Genomic DNA, 20,974 nt, shown 5'->3' with positions numbered 1-20,974 from the left:
TAGCATGAGAGCAAGAATGCAGAACAGCAAGTACAGTCGCCATGCCACGACCCAGGCATGCCAGAGCTGAGAAACGTGTTTTACGGCCCACTAAACAGAGACCTTTCTGCAGAGGCCACAGAGACCAAGCATCAGAAACTGCAGGGAAAGCAGTAACTAAGTCAGACAAAAACATTCCTGTAGTATCTCTTTAAGTGGCTTATGACTTTGAGTAACCTTGAGGGAAACTTGGTTTTTGTAATTTCTCATCACACAGAGCTCAGTGTGGATGTTACAAAATGTGGCCTTGCTGAACGACGCTGATAGAAAGCTGTCTCCATCTCAAATTCCATCATTTCTGCAACCTTGTAATAAGCTGCACTTATCTCATTTGGGTAATTCACAGAGTGTAAGGTTAATTGTGAGCCAAATATAGTACAGAGGATGACTAATGCAGAGGTGGCCTGCATGGCTTTGCAGTTACTCACAGTTATCTGTACAGTGAGAAGTCCCTGCCCAGCATCTTTAGCATCCACAGCAAACTCCACAGGAAAGCTGGCTGGTATGCCATAGGAACTGAGACCTGGTCCACTCGCTGTCACTTTACTGGCATCATATGTAGGAAGCACCTTCACCTTGAAGGGACTGAAAGAGAAACCCATTATTGCTTCCTACCCCTAAAATCAAGGTTGATCATTACTGCAGTACACACTGAACAGGTGGACAACACGACAGGCACAGGCACTGGCACTGCTACCAACCTTACCTGAGCCTTTAGTGTATGCCCAGCCTATCCCTGGGACACAATTAGATAATCTGAGAAGTTCCTGACTACATTTACCCTTAGCACCTTACCTGCGAGGAATCTCTTCATCTGCATATTTGACAGAGATCATGTATGGTCCCTCCTGTGTAGGGGTGTACACCACTGTGTGGGTGCCATCTCCGTTGTCTACTACGTTAACAGGCTCCACAATTCCTAAAAAAGCAACAGAAAACTTTCTCAGCTGTGATAGCAAAATTCAGCTCCTCATCAGCCATTTGCTGCATGAAGCTCCAGGATGTTCTGCTGATTTACAGTCTGCAAAAAGCTTGATTTCCTTTTTGTTTTTTATAAATGAAGGCAAGGGGTGTGAATCAGTTTCCCTTATTTTGTACTCAAGAGCCATCGGTTTAAGATAGATCTGTCATTCACTGCTCTCTGGGTTCTTATCACGAACAAAGGCTAGCATGAAAAAACTGGAGAAAAATCTGCTTTTCTATCAAGGCCGAGTCAAGGGCAATTGCTCAAAATACATTAAAGGTCCTCCCAGAAAGAAAATGAGTAGGTAATGGTTATAACTGCCTGAACTGTCATTTACAAGATTACACACTGAGATCCACTGCACAGAGTTGAGCCTTAAAGCCAGTTAGTGCATAGCATTCACCAATTTGAGTCTTTCACAATCAGGTATTAAGAAAGGTAGGCTCGCTGCCTAGACAGGAGAACCCTGCAAGCTGCCAAAGTTCCATGAAAGCAGGATCAATTATTTCAATTTGCATTAAGCCAAATCTACTGCGGATTATGTGACATATCAGCACAGATCACACAAAGCAGCCTGCAATTACAAGTTGGCTTGAAAACACAGGAAGGACTAGCAGCACAGCAAGTGCAAAAGAAATATATAGTTGTCAAGGGAAGCCTTAAAAGCAGCACAGTTTGCTCCCACCCCCTCCCCCAGATGATTCTTGCTGTTGCCAGTTAGATTTCTGAGCGCCAAAGCTGCCATTAGTTAGTGAGAGTTCAAACCTGTCGCAGTGTCACCCTTTGGAGAGCGCCATCCCCGGGAATCCGTCTCATCCACTAAAATCAAAGAACTGTTACCTGGAGGGCACTCACACAGGGTGACCTGACCCTCGGGCAGTGAACTGGCTCTTGCCTACTAGCAAGGGGCTGAGGAAATGTCATCAAGTGGCATCACCACCCCTACAAGCAGGGCCACGACCGTACTGCCCGCCCCAATACAGACAGGCACAGCCAGATGGAGTGCTTTGGTTCTCACCTCTGGGTCCTGCCACCACCACCTCCAGGGGTGCCACTCCTGCCTTGCTGGCATCCACAGTAAAGGACTGTGGGATTTTGGCTCGAACAGCTGTTCCCAGGCCTGGTCCTGCAATCTTCACCTTGCTGGGATCCACAACATCCTTTACAGGAACCTTGAAAGGACTGCCTGGAAGTTAACAAAGCTGGTGTTGAATAACACAGATTGAATAGTTTCTGGAAAATGCCCACATGAATGCAAATGGTTGGCTCTGGCTTTGGGACTGAGCTTCTTCCACAGCACAGGCACTTCCCCAGTACCCAAATAAGACAAGTTACAGATGAGCCCAGCCTACACTATGCACTAAATCAACGAAGAAAAAAGTTTCCAAGATGCAAGAAACTGATCAAAACACAGGCAGTCGTTTCCTTCACATTTTATCAATTCCAATATGTTGATAAATAAAAGAGGCCGAACAGGACAGAATCAGCTCCCTCTGAACATCAGGGAAAGGACACCTAGATGTATGCTGTATGACAGTGTGTAAGCACACACTGCAGCAAAACGTGCCTGGCATTTAGGAGCATTAATTATTGGTCTTGAGAAAAACATCCTTCTAATTGCAAGCTGCTGGCTGCCAGATGTATCTGGAACATTGCTTAAACCTCTTCAGCTTTACATAAATTGCAAACACACACAGACAAATGCTTGTTTTCAGAACAGTCGCTGCCTTCTGCAGTGATCAAAATTTACAGCATTTAATATAATCCCTATGGCAATATATGCTTAATATATTGTCAGTTCCCATGACAATATTTAATATAATCTCCATTAGACCATTTTACTGCAGAACAGCCTTGAAGACACCCACAAAAGAAAGGAGTATTTTCTTAAGCCAACAAGTTGTATACTACTAAAGTAATGTACCCCCTGCCCCGACACAACCAGAATGGGCTACATCAGCTGTTTGTCAAAGCTTGTGTCCCTTTTCCTACTCCACCCATCCAGACACGTTTTGCTCCTCTCAACCACATGCTACAGTTTCTGCCTCTATTATAAGGAAAAGCAGAACATCAGAACCTCAGCATCCCCCAAACAACAGTGAGACACAGCAAAGGCTCCATCTCCACATGTTCCTTCCTTTGAAAGCCACTGAACAAATGCTCTTACCAGGAATATGCTCTCCCCCATACGTAATATTGACATCGTAGTCTCCTGGAACATAAGGAACATACTCGGCACTGCAGCTCCCATCCTTGTTGTCTTTACAGCTGATTTTAGACTCTGAAGGACCCTCGACAGTTATTCCAAGGCCACCAATTCCTGCCCCTCTGCAAATGAGAAAGGCAGATTATTGGAATTAACCCATTGCAGTAGCAGCTTCACAGCACTCATGCTACATTTCTGCCCCTACTGGAAAAGCAGCAACTTGACTTCTGATGCCCTGCCTTTAGTGTGCTTTGGAATGCAAAGCAGTTCAGCATAACCTCACTCACATCTCCCAGAATTTTATTCTCAACCATTATCAGCTCATAATCCCTGCAGAGCAGGGAGCTCAGTAACCTATGAGGTAGCAAACACATTAATCAAGAGGACGTAGTTTAGTTATTTTATAAATATTTGTACTGGTTTTACGATCCTGTGTTGCACAGCCCACTACACTCCTCCCTCCCTCAGATATTCTTTAAAGATCAAGTTGGCCTGGTTACCTGGTGACAACTGAAAAGGCATTTGGCTGATTTGTGAAAGCTTCTTTGAGTCCAGGTCCTTGTGCCTTTACACGTGAAGGATGGCAGCCCTCTGTCACATTCACTCTGAAGGGACTGTTTGGCACAGGCACGCCATCATATGTTACACTGACTGTGTGTGGACCTGTTAGAGGAGGAAAACATGTTTTGAACTCCCTAAATATTCTGATCACATCACTCCTATAAGATCCTACAGACTCAGATGTCAGGAGATAGATAAGCCCTTCCTCTTGCATTTCACAAGACTTCAGCAGCGTTTTGTAACTGAGAAGCCATCTACATGCTGTTCTGAAAATAAGCTACTGTAAGTCATTTCTTCAAGTTCAAATAGGTATTTCCTGCAGAATTAGCTCCCCCACTTGCAAAAATCCTGCTGAGAATGCCAAGAAGTTCCTGGCAGAACTCAGCAGTTTGCCAAATGAAAGTATCAGCAGCGTTGCTTGCTGCTGGTTTTCCCCTCTCAAGTTTTCCTATTTAAAAAAATAAAGACAAAAAACAACCACAGAAGTTACCCTTCTCAAATGGTGTGTACTCCACTGCGTATGTCCCATCGGCATTGTCTTGGATCTGACAGTCTGTGGGGGAGCCAGATGGGCTTGTGATCTGTGTCCTGATGTGGTCACCACCAGCTTTTGTTAGAGGTCGGGCATCCACAGTGAACTCCGTTGTAGCTTCTCGGAAGACATCTACAGGACAATGTTTTGAAGAGTCATTTCAAGAAGCACACGCATTTCAGACAACAGAACATTTTGAGAAGCAGCATGATAAACAACATTTGGGAACACAGTGAAACACCCTCTTCAAGGGTCACCATAGGAACATGCAAAGCTATTACAGCTTGCATTGCTCAGAATTCTTGGTATGGGTAAAGAATCTTAAAATCATACAAACTCTGATAGCAGGAATGGGCTGTTCTTACCTTTCCCTTCCACTCCTGGCCCAAACACTTTAACTCTGCTTGTGTCCACAGCTGGCTCCACTTTGACCCGGGCAGGGAATTTAGGCACTTGCTCTCCTCCATATTTCATCTTGATCGTGTACATGCCAGCCGAGAGTGGCACATATGTCACAACATAGGTCCCATCCTTGTTATCATCAATCTGGATCTCAGCTTTGGAACCAGTATCTGACACCATGTCCACCCGCAGGTTACCAGGACCTGCTTCTGTACAGTCAACATTCAGCAGCCCTGCCTCACCTACTTTGCCACGTTCAAGACCTGGTCCTGTGGCAATGACTTTAGAGACATCAAATGGCATTTCTATGTCTGCTTTGAATGGTGAACCAGGAATGTGAACCTCTTCAAAGAGGATGTTTACGAAGTACTCTCCAGGCTTGGTAGGCAGATAGGAGACAGAGCAGGTTCCATCACCATTGTCCGAACATTCAATCTTAGCTTCACACGGGCCTTCCACCGTCAAACCCAGACCTCCAGTTCCTGCCCCTTTGGTATCTATCGTGAATTGAGCTGGTTTTCCAACAAGGCCTCCCCGAAGACCTGGCCCATGAGCTTTTACCTAGGAGAAAATATGCAGCTGAGATATTAATTCTGTCACACTACTGTACCACAGATGACCTTAGACAGACTAGTTACTATGTGAGACTTGACTAACAAGCTCTTAAAAATACACATAAAACAAAGTCTCCTTTGCCACTCCTCCCAGTCTTAATGTAAAGCTGTTATCTCTTTCCTCCATAGAAGTTTCTAGGCAGATATTCATACCCTTTCCACAGCTGTTTTTAATGTGTCACTGAATATAAGGGGTAAGCATGATGAATAATGGATAGCTGTACAGAACTACTCTTGAAATTTCTCTCTGCAAAGAAGCATCTCAATTTATACATTTGATAAGCATTACATTGGTCATGAAACCAACTTCTATTAAGCCAGAACACATGCATGTATCACACTGTGCACAATGCCTGCAGCATTAGTATAAAGTTATTCTAAATAGTATATATTCTTAAAAATTGACTTCCATGAGTTATGAAGTCTGCAAATGAAACAACCCAGTGCTCCGAGAAAGGAAGTTCCAGGGTCTGGTTTGGCCAAATACAAGCCAGGCCTCATGCGACAGCACAGTTCACTATTCAGTTACTAGCTGTTGTTACAGCCATTACCATTCACTCACCTTGGAGGGATCTGGAGGCAGAGTGGCCTCCACAGTATAGGGGCTGCCTGGGATTGGATTGCCATCGTAGCTCACATCCACCACGTACAGTCCTTCCTCTCTTGGGATGTATTTTGCTGTACTGCACTCCTTACCCAGAACTGGCTCCACCAGACATGGCACAGCTTTCCTCATAGGACTGGAAATATTAACATCCAGTTTACCTTGTCCACCAGCTCCTCTGGTGTCAATTACAAATTCCTGATCCTTCCCTACTTCCACTCCTGAAAAAAAGACAAAAATCTATATTACTACATTAAGTACTGAGTGGTTGACAACACTCCAAGAAATCTCTTACTCAATATTAGCAAGGGAACAATAACTGCCAGAGCCCTACTCAGTCTACATCCTTCCATATGAAAAACAAAAAAATAACAAAGTGCCTTGGTTAATCAGAAGCTGTAAAGCTACAGTGCTAAACAAGGCTGTAAGGCACAGCCAGACAGTATCAGAGAGGCTCCTCTAAGGCACACAACATTTTACAGTTGTTCTGCTTTCAGAAAATGAGACTGTGTGAATGAAATTCCACACTTAAGATGTTACACCTCTTTGAACAGTGATCTAGCCCCAAGAAACCAGATTATATCAGCAGGTTGCTGGTTTGGTGAGAAGTCCGGCCTCAGCCACCACCAGGGACTACACCCCAACACAAACCTTGCCCACAATGTACATGCAGATGATTTCTCCCTTAATACAGCAAGTTAATGTGTTTTGCCCCCATATGTTCCAGTAGAAGGTGCCAGCTGTCACAATGAACAAGAAGACACCTCAGAAGTAGGCTTATGGGGCTCCCAAGCCCATGTTGTACTTACTGTTTTCAAGTCCATTGACTTTAACTTTGCTCAAGTCTAGTGGAGCAGCAACTCCCACAGTGAAAGGGCTTTTAGGGATAGGATCTCCACCATACGTTACCAAAACCTTCATTGGTCCCTAGATGGAGAATTGATGAGTTAGTTTAGTGTCTCGCTTTACACAGATGCACTAATATATAATCATTTCATCACCTAATCCATTTCAGCTGGGTGCTGCAGACAGGTATCCTGCCCCTCTGCACCACAGCCACACCACAGCCCAGCCTGCACCGAAGCTGCTTTATTACAGCACTTCAAATACCAGGGCTTTAAGCTGTACAAGTCAGAAAGATTAATGTTCATGTATATTTTGGCTGAAATACTGCACAGCTATGGCAAGTTTCAGCCCAAGATGTGTGCTCCTTTTATTCTCCTCTACCACAGTCCATATTTTAGCTATACTCACTGTTTGCTTACTTTTCATTCTTGGCCAGTTCAGCTCCCAAGTGAAATAATCATGGATGTTTCAGGCAAGCTAGTGAATAGCTTCCATGATTATTCTTAGCTGTTTTTGGAAAACACACACACGGGTAGCTGTAGCAACACCACACGTGAGAGAGATAAGGCTGAGCAAACAGCATTAAACCAAGGTTCCTCCACTGCTGACACGGTCCCTCAGGAATTTAACTACCTAGCCAGTCCTCCAACCACTCCACAGAGTCCAGAGTCTCATCGACCTGCTCTTAGATAAGCTCCTGCTGACAAACCCTAGGAAGGCAGGGTTCAGGACTGATCTACGTGCTTTCAGTTTGGAGAGAAAGCAAGGCTACTATTTACCACACAGCTTAATTTCACTTCTTACTAATCACTGTTCTTGTGACACCACCATCTGTGAGCATCTCCTGTAGGGCCACAGCTCCTCTGTGACTCAAGGTGCTCCCTCAGATGTAAGGTTCCAGCACACACACAGCCACATACACACTCTCCACAGCCAGGGAACTTGTTCTGACTCACTGTACAAATGCTACCAGCTGAAATGCCCCCTATACTGCTGTAGAGTATCCCTACATCATCCAAATGCCACAGTCCAGCAGTCAAAGCTCTGTTCTTATAGACAGGTCTGCCCACAGCTTAGTGAAATCCAAACTCTTTCACTAATAAAACTATCCCTCCCAAAGGGGTAATGAGCCAGAGGGTTTCTAAATCTGGCAACATCCTGAGCACAATCCCTGCACAGGATACCTGGTTTGGGTACCTGCCTTGTCTCACCTTTCCTTTTAGCATGAAGCATTTATTGCTCTTTTACATCCGCAGAGTTGCTCCCTTCTGCAAACCAACCCCGACTGAACAAGCAAAAGCCTCTCCAAACAGACACACCAACCACATCCTCAGATCATGCAACTGCTTTATCCAAAAACAAATGCTAGCTCTGTGGTGTGTCCAAGAATGCTAATCCAGCACTATTAGACAAATAGCGCTGCAGACTTCTCTATCAGTTCATTTTTACACATCTACATTCAAGGAAGTCAGTGTGGTTGACCAAGTCGCTCACTTGTTTGCTCAGCAGAGTACAGACATCAAAACGCTTTCATCTCACCACTACAGTGCCTAAGTCTTGAAAAACACACAAGAATTGAGCATAGCATAAGGAAAACTATTTCTAGTTATTAGCAGCTTCCACTTCAATGGTGCTGCTAGGAAGTATCTGTCTGAACCAAAACGAGTTCAACTAAAGTTTTGTTTTTTTCAACCCATGGGCAAACCTCAAATACAGGCAAAATACTTTGTCCTGTTTAATCTGTAGCCCAGCTTCCCTGCCCAATTCCTTCACTTCTCTGCTCACAAGTCACTCAAACACTGCACTTTTTCACCACACTCTGGTTTCCAGCTGAGCAGCAGCAGGCTGACAGACACACTCTGCAGCCCCAGTGCAGCAGGCAACGGCCACCCAGGCTGGCCATGCAGCAACTGGCCCCAATTCAGATCCCATAATGGGTTGCCACCTTTCCCTTTCAACTGATAAGGCAGCAAAAAGATATCACCATTGTTCAATGGCAATACGAGCCACGTGCTGCTGCTTCAGTATCTCGCTTGGTCCAGAAAAGAAAACAGAAACAAGCCACCAATAACTGAACCAGAAATCCATACCACTGCTTTCCAATCCCCACTGTCCTGCAGGCTTTGTGTTAGGGGAACAGGACACCAGATTTTAACTAGAAGTTCCCCTGTGCACAGCACCAGGTCACAGTCCTACAGCAACACGAGCTGCTCCCTTTTGTACTCCTACTGGAGAGCCCAGACCTACCTGCTGTATTGGAGTGTACCGAACAGTGTGGGAATAGTCATAGTTGTCAATGATGTCCACATCTGTCACTGCCTCTCCTGGCACAGGGCTGCTGAACTGCACATCAAGCGGAGCCTTCCCAGCTCCCTTGGTGAACACAGTGAAGTGCGTTGGCTTGCCATTTTCCACGCCTGAAGAAAAATGTTAATTCTAATTTATGCAGAGCTTGCACACAGAAACTCTTCCCAAGAAGCATTCAGTACCTATAAATCCCACTCAAGCAAAAAAGCCAAGAGAACAGAGTCCTTTTCAGTCGCCTGCCACCCCTACCAGCTGCAGTCAGCACCCCACCACTGAACCCCAGCAGTGCCCAGTCAAGCAGTGGCTGCCTCATAGCACTGGCCAACACCACCTCCACCTAAGTCTCACCAGTTTTGCTCAGCCCAGGTCCTTCGGCTTTCACTTTGCTGGCATCATGAGAGGGGTCCACCTTAACTCTGAAAGGACTGGCAGGAATTTCCTGTAAGAGAAATACAGCTCTAAATAAAACCAGGTCATTCCTCATTATTCATACTAGACAGATAAAACTGAAGCAGAAGCATCTCAGCTCCAGCAGCATCTCACTTCAATGCTTTGTCTTACTGGTGGCAGCATTCAAAGTCTAGGCCAAAGTTAACAGCTGGAACTGTTTGCATGGGCTTTTTCCACTTTCAACAATTAATGTTGTGCCCATTCCTTGGATAGTAATTAAGGTTTTCTACAATTTAGAAAACAGCAATGCCTTGCCTCTAGACTAAGCTAGCATTGACATCACGCTGATTATGACAGCCAAATGCATCACATGGCTTAAACTTCATAGTCAACATTTGTCTTATCTGTGTACATCCAAGTACTAGAAAGGAGTTTTAAAAACAGCAACTAGACAAGGTGCATGTGGGTTGGAGTGAAAAGAGCCACCTGTACATTGTCACACTCAGCCAGTAAGTGGCAGGTGGTGTGCATGGGGGAACAGATAAACAGACTCCGGAAATATCAGCCTGTAAAATGAAGATTACAAACCTCTCCTGCAAAAAGCACTTTAATAGTGTAGCGCCCAGCAGCAGGTGGTGCATACTTCACTGTGAACGTATCATTAGCATTGTGGATAATGTCAAAATCTATGTCTTCCTCCTCGTCGCTGACCACACGAGCATCACACTTGATTCCAACGCTGACATCACCTAGGAAAAACCAAAGGAAGTTTTACACTGGATGGTACAGACATTGCTAGCCAAACTGCCAGCACATTTCTGCTTCCAGTAGTTGCTCAAGACACCACATTAACTGATAAAATGGATCATATCACAACTCATTTTGACATTCTGCTTCCCAACATTTTTCTATTAAAAAAAAAACAAACAAAAACAACACAACAGCATTGAAAAATAGAACAAAAAACCCAGCTATTCACAACACCACAGCAATTATCCAAACCACCTTTACCTTCTCCAGCATCCGTGCAGTCAACAGTGAAGTGAGTTGGTTCACTCGCTTTCAGGCCAGTTCTCTCCACACCAGGCCCAAACACTTTCACTTTCTGAGGATGGCTCCCCTGACCTATCAGCACCTGAATGGATTCACAAGGGTCAGAATTACACATCTGATTCACACTCAAAATCACAGTCAAACTGAAGCATTGCTTGGGCAAAAGCCACATGAAAATAGCACCAAGTTAAGAACAAACTGCCCTGATTCCCCCAGGCTGCAGCTGGACTGATATAAGACATCCAGCATATGAAACTAAAACCAGAAAGCTCTTTTCAACAGCAAAAGACAGCAGAAAGGCACACCGCTTTCAAGTTCCCAGAAAGGTGTCATCACCCTTGTAACAACAAGCAGCCATGAGCAATAATGTTCCACTTACCCTAAATGGGCTATTGGGCACGTTGGCTCCTCCCCAGACAATAGAAATTGTATGCTTGATTGGTTTAACTGGCACATAGGAACAGGCAAACACACCATCAGGTTTGCTCTTCATCTGGATATCAATAGGGTTTCCTTCTCCATCCTAAAGAGCAGTCAGTACAAGCAGCAGTGAGCACAAGTGGCAGAGTGTACAAGCACAAGGTTCAGGTACCCTACAAACATTCATTTAATTTGAACATCTCGTGACTATTCCAACATCTTATTCTTTCCTAAAAAGTGCAACACTAACACTGAAGGAACACACAGACTGCACTCCTGTAAGCCTTCCTCATCTGAACTGCTCGTTTCTCACACCACCTCACAACACATTTTAACAAGTTCACCTGAGATCCACAGGCCCAAAGACATTTCAGGTGCTCCTGAATGACAGCTGGAGAAAATTACAGCCTGCCTTTCTGAGGAGGCTCTGAGTGCAGAAGTAAAGCCACACACTTCAGACTCAAGGAGAGAAGTCACTCTGCCTTGAGTTAGATTTGCTGTCCGACTACATTATATGGATCAAAGCACAGAGCCGCAACAATTGCAGACATTCAGAATTAAGCAGTGCGTAATCCAGCAGAAATACTTAGGGCATTTTTCTCAGTGGCATTAAAGCCCTTTTTTGTTGGAGCCGCCTTTGGCTTTTTACCTGTGCATATATCTTCAGAGGTGCTTTCCCAGCATCCTTGGTCTCAACCGTGAACTCAGCAGGATTGTTCACTATGCAGCCGCTTCTCTCCAAGCCGGGACCGTAAGCCCTCACCTGGAAACAGAACCAAGAGTTTTAGCTCTTTCTGAACTGCAAGCTAAGACAAAGTGATTTATTTCTACAAATCTCCTCTTCCTACAGAACTCAAAAAGCATGGGATACAAGTAGAGGCTAGTGTGAAAGCTGAGAATTTTGACTACTTCAGCACGTTTGCATTATATTAAATCGAAACCACAGCAGCGTTATTAGAAAAAGCTGAGTAATATCTGGCTGGAGCACACAAACACAGAGCTTTAAATAGAAGCAGCTTAAGAGTCAAGCATGTTACCAAAAGCCTTTAGAAGCACCTCTGTAAGAGTTCTACCAAACCATATTATGCCCCAGTGAGTGGTTTACATCACCTTATCCGGGTTGAAGTCTCCTGACGCTGGTCGGATGAAGGCCATGTAAGGGCTGTCCTTTATGTCTTCATCATCACACATGATGTGCACAGCATATTCACCAGGCTCCTTGGGCCAGTACTTCACATCGCATGAGCCATCGTTCTTGTCATCACACTCTATTTTAGCCTGAGAAGGACCTTCTATTGCAAAGCCTGAAAAAGAAACACTTACTTAGAAGTTGTGCTGCAGCTGTGATGGCTGCTAATCTGACACCGTTCCCTCAAACTGCTTTTTTAAGCCATATCCATAACTGATGCTTGCTATCTCTCTCCTTCAGCACCATGTGCAATAATCTATCACTTCCTTCTGTATCTCATCCCACAAAACCACATCCCACAAAACCACAGTCCCCATCCCATGCTGTGATAACTATTGTTTCTCAGGAGCTCGTTACCAGCACTGCAACATTTAAGTATTTCGGGAGAACTGAGTAAAGAAACGTACCGAGAGAACCAACTTCTGTGCCAATGGACTCCACCACGAAGTCAGCCGACCTGCCCACAATCCCTTCATGCAGTCCTGGCCCCCAGGCTCGTACTTTCTGAGGGCCTGCTTCATGGCCTATGTGAACTTCAAAGGGGCTACGAGAGAAAAGAAGAGCACAATTAGAAACATACAGCTTACATGCTTTTCTCCCCAGGCATTTTAATGAGGCTTTACACTGGATTTCCCAAATTAACAGATGCTATCTTGTGGTGGCACAGCGCCCAGCAGTCTTTCTAGCAAAGAGGTCATCTAACCTATCACACACTTCTGCTTTGCACTGCAGATCCCAAGTGTCAAATATTTGGTTTGCTCTGCTTGCTGCAGTCCCTGACAATAAGACAACAGATCTCTTCAAAAACCTCAGAGCCACATCCAAGCTGCGTGAGCCACCAAAGTTTATTATTTTCTTTGTACTCATCATTTTGGGTTTAGCAAGACTAATGCAAACCAACCTCCTGAGCTTTCCCAAAGCCTCTGCAGCCCTAAAACAGCCTGGTGGGTAAAAAGCCAGTCACGCAAAGCCCTAAAGGACACAAAAAGCTCAAACAAAACTAATCCTCACTCACCTTTTCGGGATGTTGTGTCCACCCCATGTAATCGTGACAATGTATTTCCCTGGGGTAGCTGGATAATATTCAAACGCATATACACCATCCATAAAGCCTTTCTGTTTCACAAGCTCCTCCAAGCCCTCTGTTGAGAGACCAGTTGAGCATTAAACTTAACAGCTTCCATCCTGCCGTCAATTACTCAGGCAAGTTCATGTTTTCTAGTATTTATTTTAGCTTGGAAGAAAAAAATTCTTCCAACAGAAAGGGGGGGAAAAAAAGGTCAGGTTATAAGGGAAGTTAGTTGTAGTTGCCCTCTAGGACAAAGAGAGCAAACACTTCCAGAAGAAATACAGCAGAAAGTATTTTAAGTTACCAGACTTAATAGGTTCCCTTGTGTTTTATTTTCTTAGTCTGCAGTATGATGCATGTCATATGTTAAAACAAAAAAGCTTAACATTTGTCAGACTTTGAGACCACAAGTATGCAGGGAATGCCTACTTTTCATTTTCTTCAAGATGAAGAATCTAGGGAGAAAAGCCTAATACACTAAAATTTACATCCCTACGTCTGCTGCTTTCTCCCCCCGTAACCGCATTAAAGCCACACAGTCAGAACGCTGTGTGTGCGGAGGAGGTGAAGGCAATACAATGCACCTTTTAATACAGACCCAGCCTGGGGGGAGGTAAATGCCTCAGAGTACGACACAAACAAAGCCAGTTCCTGAGACTCAGCACAGAGCCACAGCTGGGAGCAGCCCCAAGCCCATGGTCATCAGTGTGCCCACTGCCCTGTTGTGCTGCAGCCCTGGGGCTGTGGCAGAGTGAAGGGACCTGGGACAAGATCCGGGCAGAAAGGTTTCTATGCCAGGTTCCTTCAACCCCTCTTCCCTCCTACTCATGAGCTGAGCATTCGAGTGCATCCAGAATGCTGCTCTAAGGCACTTCCAGCATTTTGAGAGCAGGATTTCCACCTTGCCAGAGCCACTAAAGTGTGATTTGCTTCCAGAGATGAAAGATGCCATGCAAACCCATAAAGCCAAGACAAACAGTAGAGCAGATTTCTCAGTTATGCTATGGTGATCAAATCCCACCAGTTCCAGTGGGCTGCCACCTCTTCACTGCTCTTCCTTCTTGCAACCCCTCCCTTGTCCCCGTCTCCAAAACACAAATTCATCCCAACACACGTACTTGGTCCTTTTATAGTCACCCCAAGGTCTCCGCTGCCTGCTGCTCTCGTATCAACCTTGAAGTCGGCTGTTTCTCTGATGCGGACGCCTTTGGGCTGCAGGCCTCTACCAGTGGCACGACAAGCATTCGGATTGCAAGCTGCAAGGGAATTTCAGACATCAATGCAGTCTTTGATTCTCAAAACACATGCAGCCTAGCCAGCTTGGAACAGCCTTTAGTTAAATGTTGACTCAGGGCAACCACAGCTGAGCTTTCAGCACAAGTCTTAATGTTATAGTAGGAAGGAAAACAGATGTGGAGTCTGCCTAGCCATTGTCCATGTCCTGCTGCTTTTGGACAACAGCATTCAGTACAGCCAGGCAACACTGAACCCCTATAAGAGCCACTGGTTAGAAGTAAACTCCAAGCATTTTGCTTTCCAACTGGATGCCAGTTATCAGATCAAAACTTCTACTGGCTATCAGACCCAGGTATCTCCTGTACAAGGCATAATCTTCTTGATGTTTTTCAAGTTTAGAGGCACGCACAGATGAAGTTCTCCTTTGTAGATAAGCCCTAGTGAACAATATTACTGTGCTGTTGTTTCAGCAGCATGACTGGAATAGCAGTTATTACCAGAGGAAAGTTCTGCATATGCTTCTTAAAGAAATGTCACTTCAACCCCCTGCATGTCGCAGTTCACACCTACAGCAGCAGGGCCATAAAGTCCTCCACTGATGGAAGTAGCCATAGGTAGGGGCAGAAGGTTACACATGGCTGAACTTAAGTTTATGCTTGACACCTCAAGTGCTCCTCCAGGCCTGCTGAGTTGCTACATAAACAAGCTAATGTGCACTTATGAACAATTCTTGTTACACACTCCCAGCTATCGGGTGGTCTTCAATTCCAGAGACCTAAAGGGTTTGAAAAGACTCAGAAATCACATCTTCCCAGTAGTTTAATCCCAACATGCACTTCCCCCAGATATGCCGTGCTTACAGCAGGAACACAAGTCTGCCAAGCTGCTCATGAGGTTTTGACGTGTTTCACGAGCTTACAACCCTTTTGCAGCCACATTACTACACACCCTGTGCTGGACAGTACAAGCAAAGATTGCATGCCATCTGCTAACTTTGAGAACCTGGTGGGAGCATACATCAGCAAGTCTATCTTGAAGTGGGAAAGGCTCACAGAGCCCTTACACAATTAAGCCAGGCAGTCTGTGGTTAAGCAGGTTTCACTGACTGGGTCACACAGTGTTTCAAGTTTGCTTGCAACTTTCTTCCCCAACCCCAACAAAAACAAAAAGCCTTTTGGCTGGGGCAAGCTGCAGGCTAGAAGCTTACGAAAAGCAAACATGACAGAGCATCCTGCACACCTCTTACCAACTATGAAGCCATTAGCAGCGAAGTCCAAAATTCCACAAATGGAGGGTAGCTCAGGAGAGATGAGCAGAGATCTAAAAGCATAGGAGCACGTAAGGATGGAACAGAAAGCAAGTTAAGTGTCAGTAGAGGAGGAAAACAGTAAATATAGTCATCTGAGGAACAAAGGTGGAAAAATAGCAAGACATTGCACAGCTGCATAAAACACTCCAAAATAAATAAACATATATATGGGGCAGCTAAATGTTCAGAGGTCTAGGCAGAAAGGAAACTCCTGCACCAAAAGCCACTTCTGTTTTGTCCAGGTGAACACTCAGTGAATCAGGTTTAAGGTGTTGAAAAGTAAAGAAAACACTTAAGATTCAAGCAAATTCTGTGATCCCATCCAAGGTGAAAAGTGACTGCCTACATTTAGATGCATTCTGAAAAAGCATACCCTCTCCAATGAGAACGCTGCAAGGAGTTTTGGGAATCGCCTCCCCTGCAAAAGTCACTTTGACGACATGAGGACCAGCTTGGACGGGTTTGTAGACACAACGATAGACTTGGTTGCCTTTGTCTTCTACTGTAACTTCAGCAAGGCATCTTCCCTGAGGATCCTCCACTTCCACGATCACATCACCCACACCAGCACCTGCAAAGGAAACCAGCTGAGCTGAGCCTGGCCTTCCCCAGCTCAGTGAGCTCTGAGCCCCAGAGCCAGCACTGGGCACAGCCATCTGCGCACCACTATTATCCCCTGTACAGTGTAAATGTTCTGCCTCTACTGACAGCAACCGGAGGCTGAAGTGAGGTGGGGACAAGGCAGCACAGTGGCACTTTTATGAAGCCATCAAACTGACAGGGCTCTGCCAGCCCCTCAACAAGGCTTCACAACTATATTCCATCAGTGGATACCGATACAGCCTGGTTATCTCATTGCTAAAGCCAGTCATGAACTAGTCCATAACTTCTCCAGTTAATTCAATTCTCTCATGTTTTGCAGCAGTTTAGATTAAGATATTGGACAGCACACATCCCCTGGTCTGAACAAGGATTCCTTCTCTGCTGGAGTATATGTATTCACTTTTGCCTGAACACCTGTTTCTTATCAGTTTTATTTAATTCACTACACAACAAAAACAGTTTTTCAGACACTTTCAGAGGCCAGATGTGCCTGTACATGATTCAGACCACACCCTCACCCAATTAGAGACTGAATATAGCACTTCCCCTCATCATAATCACATTTAATTTTATTTCTAAGCACCCTTGGGTAGAATGCAATTTAAGATATGATACTCAGCATATTTCAGTGTTTCAGTACTTCAAGTAGCTGCTCCAAGTAGTTTCACATTGTTCTAAATGAATTAGCATTTGCAACATCTTATTGACTCACTCCTCTAGGCTACAGCATTGCCCTAACAGCAGGCAACAAGCAACACGATGGAGATGTTCTAATGAAGACAGTAACCCACTAATAATTAGGAGAGAGTTTGAAACCAGTTTGTCAGTGAAGCATCAACTCAAAGTAGCACCAGATTAGATTCTTTCTGCAATGCTAAAAACAGAACACATTAAGCTTTTACAGTCAATTTGCAGTTCATCATTCAGAGGTAGGTATTTCACACACACCCCTGTTAAAAATGAGTAGTGGGAAGAAACCACCCAGGAATTTGCCTGCCTCCATGTGGCAAACTCATGACAAATTTCAGGGTAATGTTTTGCATCTTCCCACCCCAACTCAGCTCAGCATGTCAAATGCTTCACATACAGCTGAAGCCACCAGAGTAGCCCAACTATTATTTCATCTCTGAACTCCATGAGTTGAAAACCCTAATTCCTCCAAAACTCAGGTTCTCCTCATCTGAGAAAGCTGTAGGACTTCTGCACTCATTCATTCTGCTTACCTGCTGTGTAGAGGTCAAAGTAGGTAGGCTTGTTAGCAATGTTTCCTGTTGCCTCCAGTCCTGGTCCCTTTGCTGTTACTTTGCTTGCATCTCCCTGGGCTTTGTCAACGTTCACTTCAAAAGGGCTCTTTGAGATGTGTTGTCCAGCAAATAGGACTGAAACCTATGGACGCACAGCATCAGCTTGATATTCAACAAGGCAGAGCCTGGCTCAGCTGCCCTGAGGCCAAGGGTCTGCATATCTCAGAGGCAAGACAGACCATGCAGCAGACAACCTAGAGAGCTGTACCTGTCTTTTCAGGCAGGTTCTCTGGACCAACCACTCATGCAAGTGCCAAACAATGGCATCACCCACCAAAAACCTGCTTCTGCAGACCCCTGGGGACACAGTTGGATGGAGACCCTTCCCTGCAAAAGCCCTACAGGGGACAGCATGATCAGCAAGGAAACAGCTCACAAAAACAACTGGTTACTCTCCTCCACACCTCAGTGACAACCCACAAAACTGGTTTCATGAGCTGCAAGAAGTGGCTCCAGGTGAGAGAAAAGCCAGCTGTGGCACTGCCTACAAGACCCCACCTCACTGAACACCCACACTTTCTCCCAACACATGCACACCCTTCCCCTTGAGAGGGGAGCAGTTCAGAGAGAAATAAGGCTACATCAGATTGCTAGTCCTTCAGGATGCCCAGAGCCTATTAAACCAGTAGTAAACATGCAGTCCCCATGGGCTCACATTAACAATCAGCTGAGTAGCTCATTTAGCAAGAAAACTCTGGTTATTCGACACACAACCTACCTTGTGAGGTCCAGTAACCTTTGGTACATATTGAACAGAATAGGTCTTGTTTTTGTCACTGGATGGCATTATCTTCGCCTAGGAAAGAAAACACAGCCGTCTTTGAGCTGTGCCTGTGCACAGCAGCCTAAGACTTTTCTGTTTGGCACTTAATACTGTGAACAGTCAGCAACAACAGCGTTGTGTTTCTGTGGGAGTAGGTGCACTCACAAGCTCCTCAGTACATACAGAAAAATGATTTGTCTTCAGATGAGAAGTAAGCTATCTTTTCCCCAGCCCTTCCCTTGCTGTTAATTGCTCTACTAAGGCAGGCCAAAACTGAGGAGACATTAAGTCCAATGTACAGCTGTATTTCTCTGGAATGTCGTAACATGATCAAGTGGAGCACTTGGATGAGAAATTTCTATAAACATTAAAACCAGTATTTTAACTCAAAATGATTCATGGCTTCTAAATAGCTGCTTTAGCCATTCTTGCAGAATGAGTAAGGGCAGATAGTGATTTAGTGCTGCGTGTTATCTAAACGCCCATCAGAATGTACTTGGCCAGTCAAGCTAAAGCACTACAACTACTGGACATTTGACTTGTGTTGCTTAGTTGCAGACAGCAGAAAAAAAAAATAATTTCAGGCTCATCCAGTAAAGCAATTATGAGGAAAAGCTTGAAGTCTGCATTTTTGATAGACAGTACCTTGTAACTTCACTTTAGATTACTTATCTCACAGAAGACAATGGGTACTACAAAATCATTGGTGTTTTGACTAGCTTTGTGTTTTCCCCACAAAATATTTAACATACATACCTCTTCTCTGTTTCCTTCTGGATCCTCTACAAAGACCATCAGATCTCCCTGCCCAGCACTGATGGTGTCTACCGTGAAGATGGCAGGCTGCTTCACCATGTTCCCATGAGGCTCAATTCCTGCAAGGCAGAAGGAGAACAGCTTATTAGCTGCTACAAAACCCAAGAGACAGCTCAGGGACTACCCACAGACTGCTCAGATTCACCATTCTTCGAAAGCTGCTCGAACTATTTTGCCAGTGAAGTCTATAGAAATGGCATGCAGAACCTCTTCACACCATTAAAATCCTGCAATTCAGCACCAATGCCATCTAACTTAATCAGAGTTTCTTTATTCCCTAGCACAGGGCTTGCTAGAGCATGCATTTACCAGCAGGATTTCATCATATCTCTGCACTTAGCCCCAGGTTGTTACACCTGTCATGGTGGTGTCAGACTGGGTGGGAAGAACTTCCCAAAGTTGCTGGATCCAGACCAGCCCGAACATTTATACCCTCCTTCCCAGAGTATTACTTCTCAGCTTATTCATAAAACCATGGGCACTCCATAGTACAATTAGTGGAAAGTGCAACGTCTGATAGATTATAAAGGAAGTGGTTGTGAACAACAGAATTCCTGAGCTTGTTTATCTTCAGAAAACAATAACTTGAGAGCAATGCAAGGAAGATTATGTTTTCACTAGGAAATCTGAGCATTCTGATAAGGTGTTAACAATTGACATACTCATTCTTTCAAACTGACCCTTAGATTATCATCTAGTTTAAACAGCTATAAGTTCACCCTGCATATCTTCAGTTCATTGTATGGGCATTAGGACTTGGAATTTGAGTATCCCTCCTACTGCAGGCACAAAGACAAGGTACAGCTTATCCCCAGAAGATGGTTTCAGACAAGGTGGCATTAGTCATAGCACTTTCTTAGCCTACATTTAATATAAATTTCACCCTATTCCCAGAGAGCTGCTTTGGCTGATTAAATGAGAACTCATCATGCGTCACTCACAATCTGCACAACACCTCTGCAGGCTCACGTCACATTATGCCTGCAGACAGCTGCCCCAGAAGGAAATTAGCAGTATCCAGGGTGCTACGCCTAAGATTCACTTCGGAAGGTTATGAATAACTTAGTGCAGTACTTGAAAAAATGATAATAAAAGAAATTAAGACTGATCAACTTCACACTTGACAATTACCTTATTCTGGAGGCAAGAACTGTTATCTACTTGCCCCAAAGACCCTGCTGAGTTTGGCAGCAGCCCTTTGCTGTCAGATTCACCTTCCAGTACATCAGCAATCAGAACTGTCATTTATACTTAGTGACTCAATTTTGCCATTTAATAGGGAAAATATTCATCTTTCAATAGCTGCTCATTCATTGTAATTTCCTTTACAACAGCTACAGAGCTCCTATGTACTGAAGTAGACTTTGAAAGAGCGTGAACGTGACTGGAGCCAGACGTGGCAGACCAAGGCAGGTTGATCAGTCATTCACCGTCTGACAAATGCCTCCATACACTGTAGTTTGCAGAGGAAGTCACTAACAGAGAACATAAACCCCCAAGAAGTAGAAGTGCTAAACCACTTCTGACTACAGTAATCGCTCATCAGTGCTCCAACAGTATCAATGTCTGTTCAACTACCTACATTTCAAGTCCAAAAAACAACTAAGAAAAAAACCAAAACTAAACGAAGGAAAGTGTTGTTTCTTTCCATTACATTCTTATATATCCAATTCTTAAATACACTAATGCTAAAAACCTTGATGGACCAGCATCATTCTGTTGGCCTGGAACAATACGGAAGGGAGAA

The 20,974-nt window shown here is 44.6% G+C and overlaps 1 protein-coding gene across 1 annotated transcript in view; it reads right to left on the bottom strand.

The window, feature by feature from the left end:
• LOC107319866 (filamin-B) overlaps positions 1-20,974 on the bottom strand; it is a 63,387-nt gene that overhangs the window by 20,207 nt on the left and 22,206 nt on the right. The window contains exons 6-29 of the mRNA XM_015875137.2: positions 19,168-19,286; positions 18,367-18,444; positions 17,568-17,730; positions 16,115-16,312; positions 14,315-14,452; positions 13,143-13,269; positions 12,535-12,671; positions 12,049-12,242; positions 11,588-11,701; positions 10,898-11,041; positions 10,477-10,600; positions 10,054-10,214; positions 9,424-9,514; positions 9,016-9,185; positions 6,732-6,849; positions 5,881-6,143; positions 4,668-5,265; positions 4,261-4,434; positions 3,710-3,872; positions 3,171-3,331; positions 2,022-2,189; positions 1,769-1,822; positions 835-958; positions 468-624 (exon numbers count right to left, since the gene is read on the bottom strand). Of these exons, the coding sequence (XP_015730623.2) occupies positions 468-624; positions 835-958; positions 1,769-1,822; positions 2,022-2,189; positions 3,171-3,331; positions 3,710-3,872; positions 4,261-4,434; positions 4,668-5,265; positions 5,881-6,143; positions 6,732-6,849; positions 9,016-9,185; positions 9,424-9,514; positions 10,054-10,214; positions 10,477-10,600; positions 10,898-11,041; positions 11,588-11,701; positions 12,049-12,242; positions 12,535-12,671; positions 13,143-13,269; positions 14,315-14,452; positions 16,115-16,312; positions 17,568-17,730; positions 18,367-18,444; positions 19,168-19,286 (3,938 nt within the window). The remainder of the gene's footprint in view (positions 1-467; positions 625-834; positions 959-1,768; positions 1,823-2,021; positions 2,190-3,170; positions 3,332-3,709; positions 3,873-4,260; positions 4,435-4,667; positions 5,266-5,880; positions 6,144-6,731; positions 6,850-9,015; positions 9,186-9,423; positions 9,515-10,053; positions 10,215-10,476; positions 10,601-10,897; positions 11,042-11,587; positions 11,702-12,048; positions 12,243-12,534; positions 12,672-13,142; positions 13,270-14,314; positions 14,453-16,114; positions 16,313-17,567; positions 17,731-18,366; positions 18,445-19,167; positions 19,287-20,974) is intronic.

The sequence above is a fragment of the Coturnix japonica genome, chromosome 12 (assembly GCF_001577835.2).
Source record: "Coturnix japonica isolate 7356 chromosome 12, Coturnix japonica 2.1, whole genome shotgun sequence".
Lineage (NCBI taxonomy): Eukaryota > Metazoa > Chordata > Aves > Galliformes > Phasianidae > Coturnix > Coturnix japonica.
Note: the sequence above shows the minus strand (reverse complement) of the source record. Positions and strands in the feature narration are given on the sequence as shown.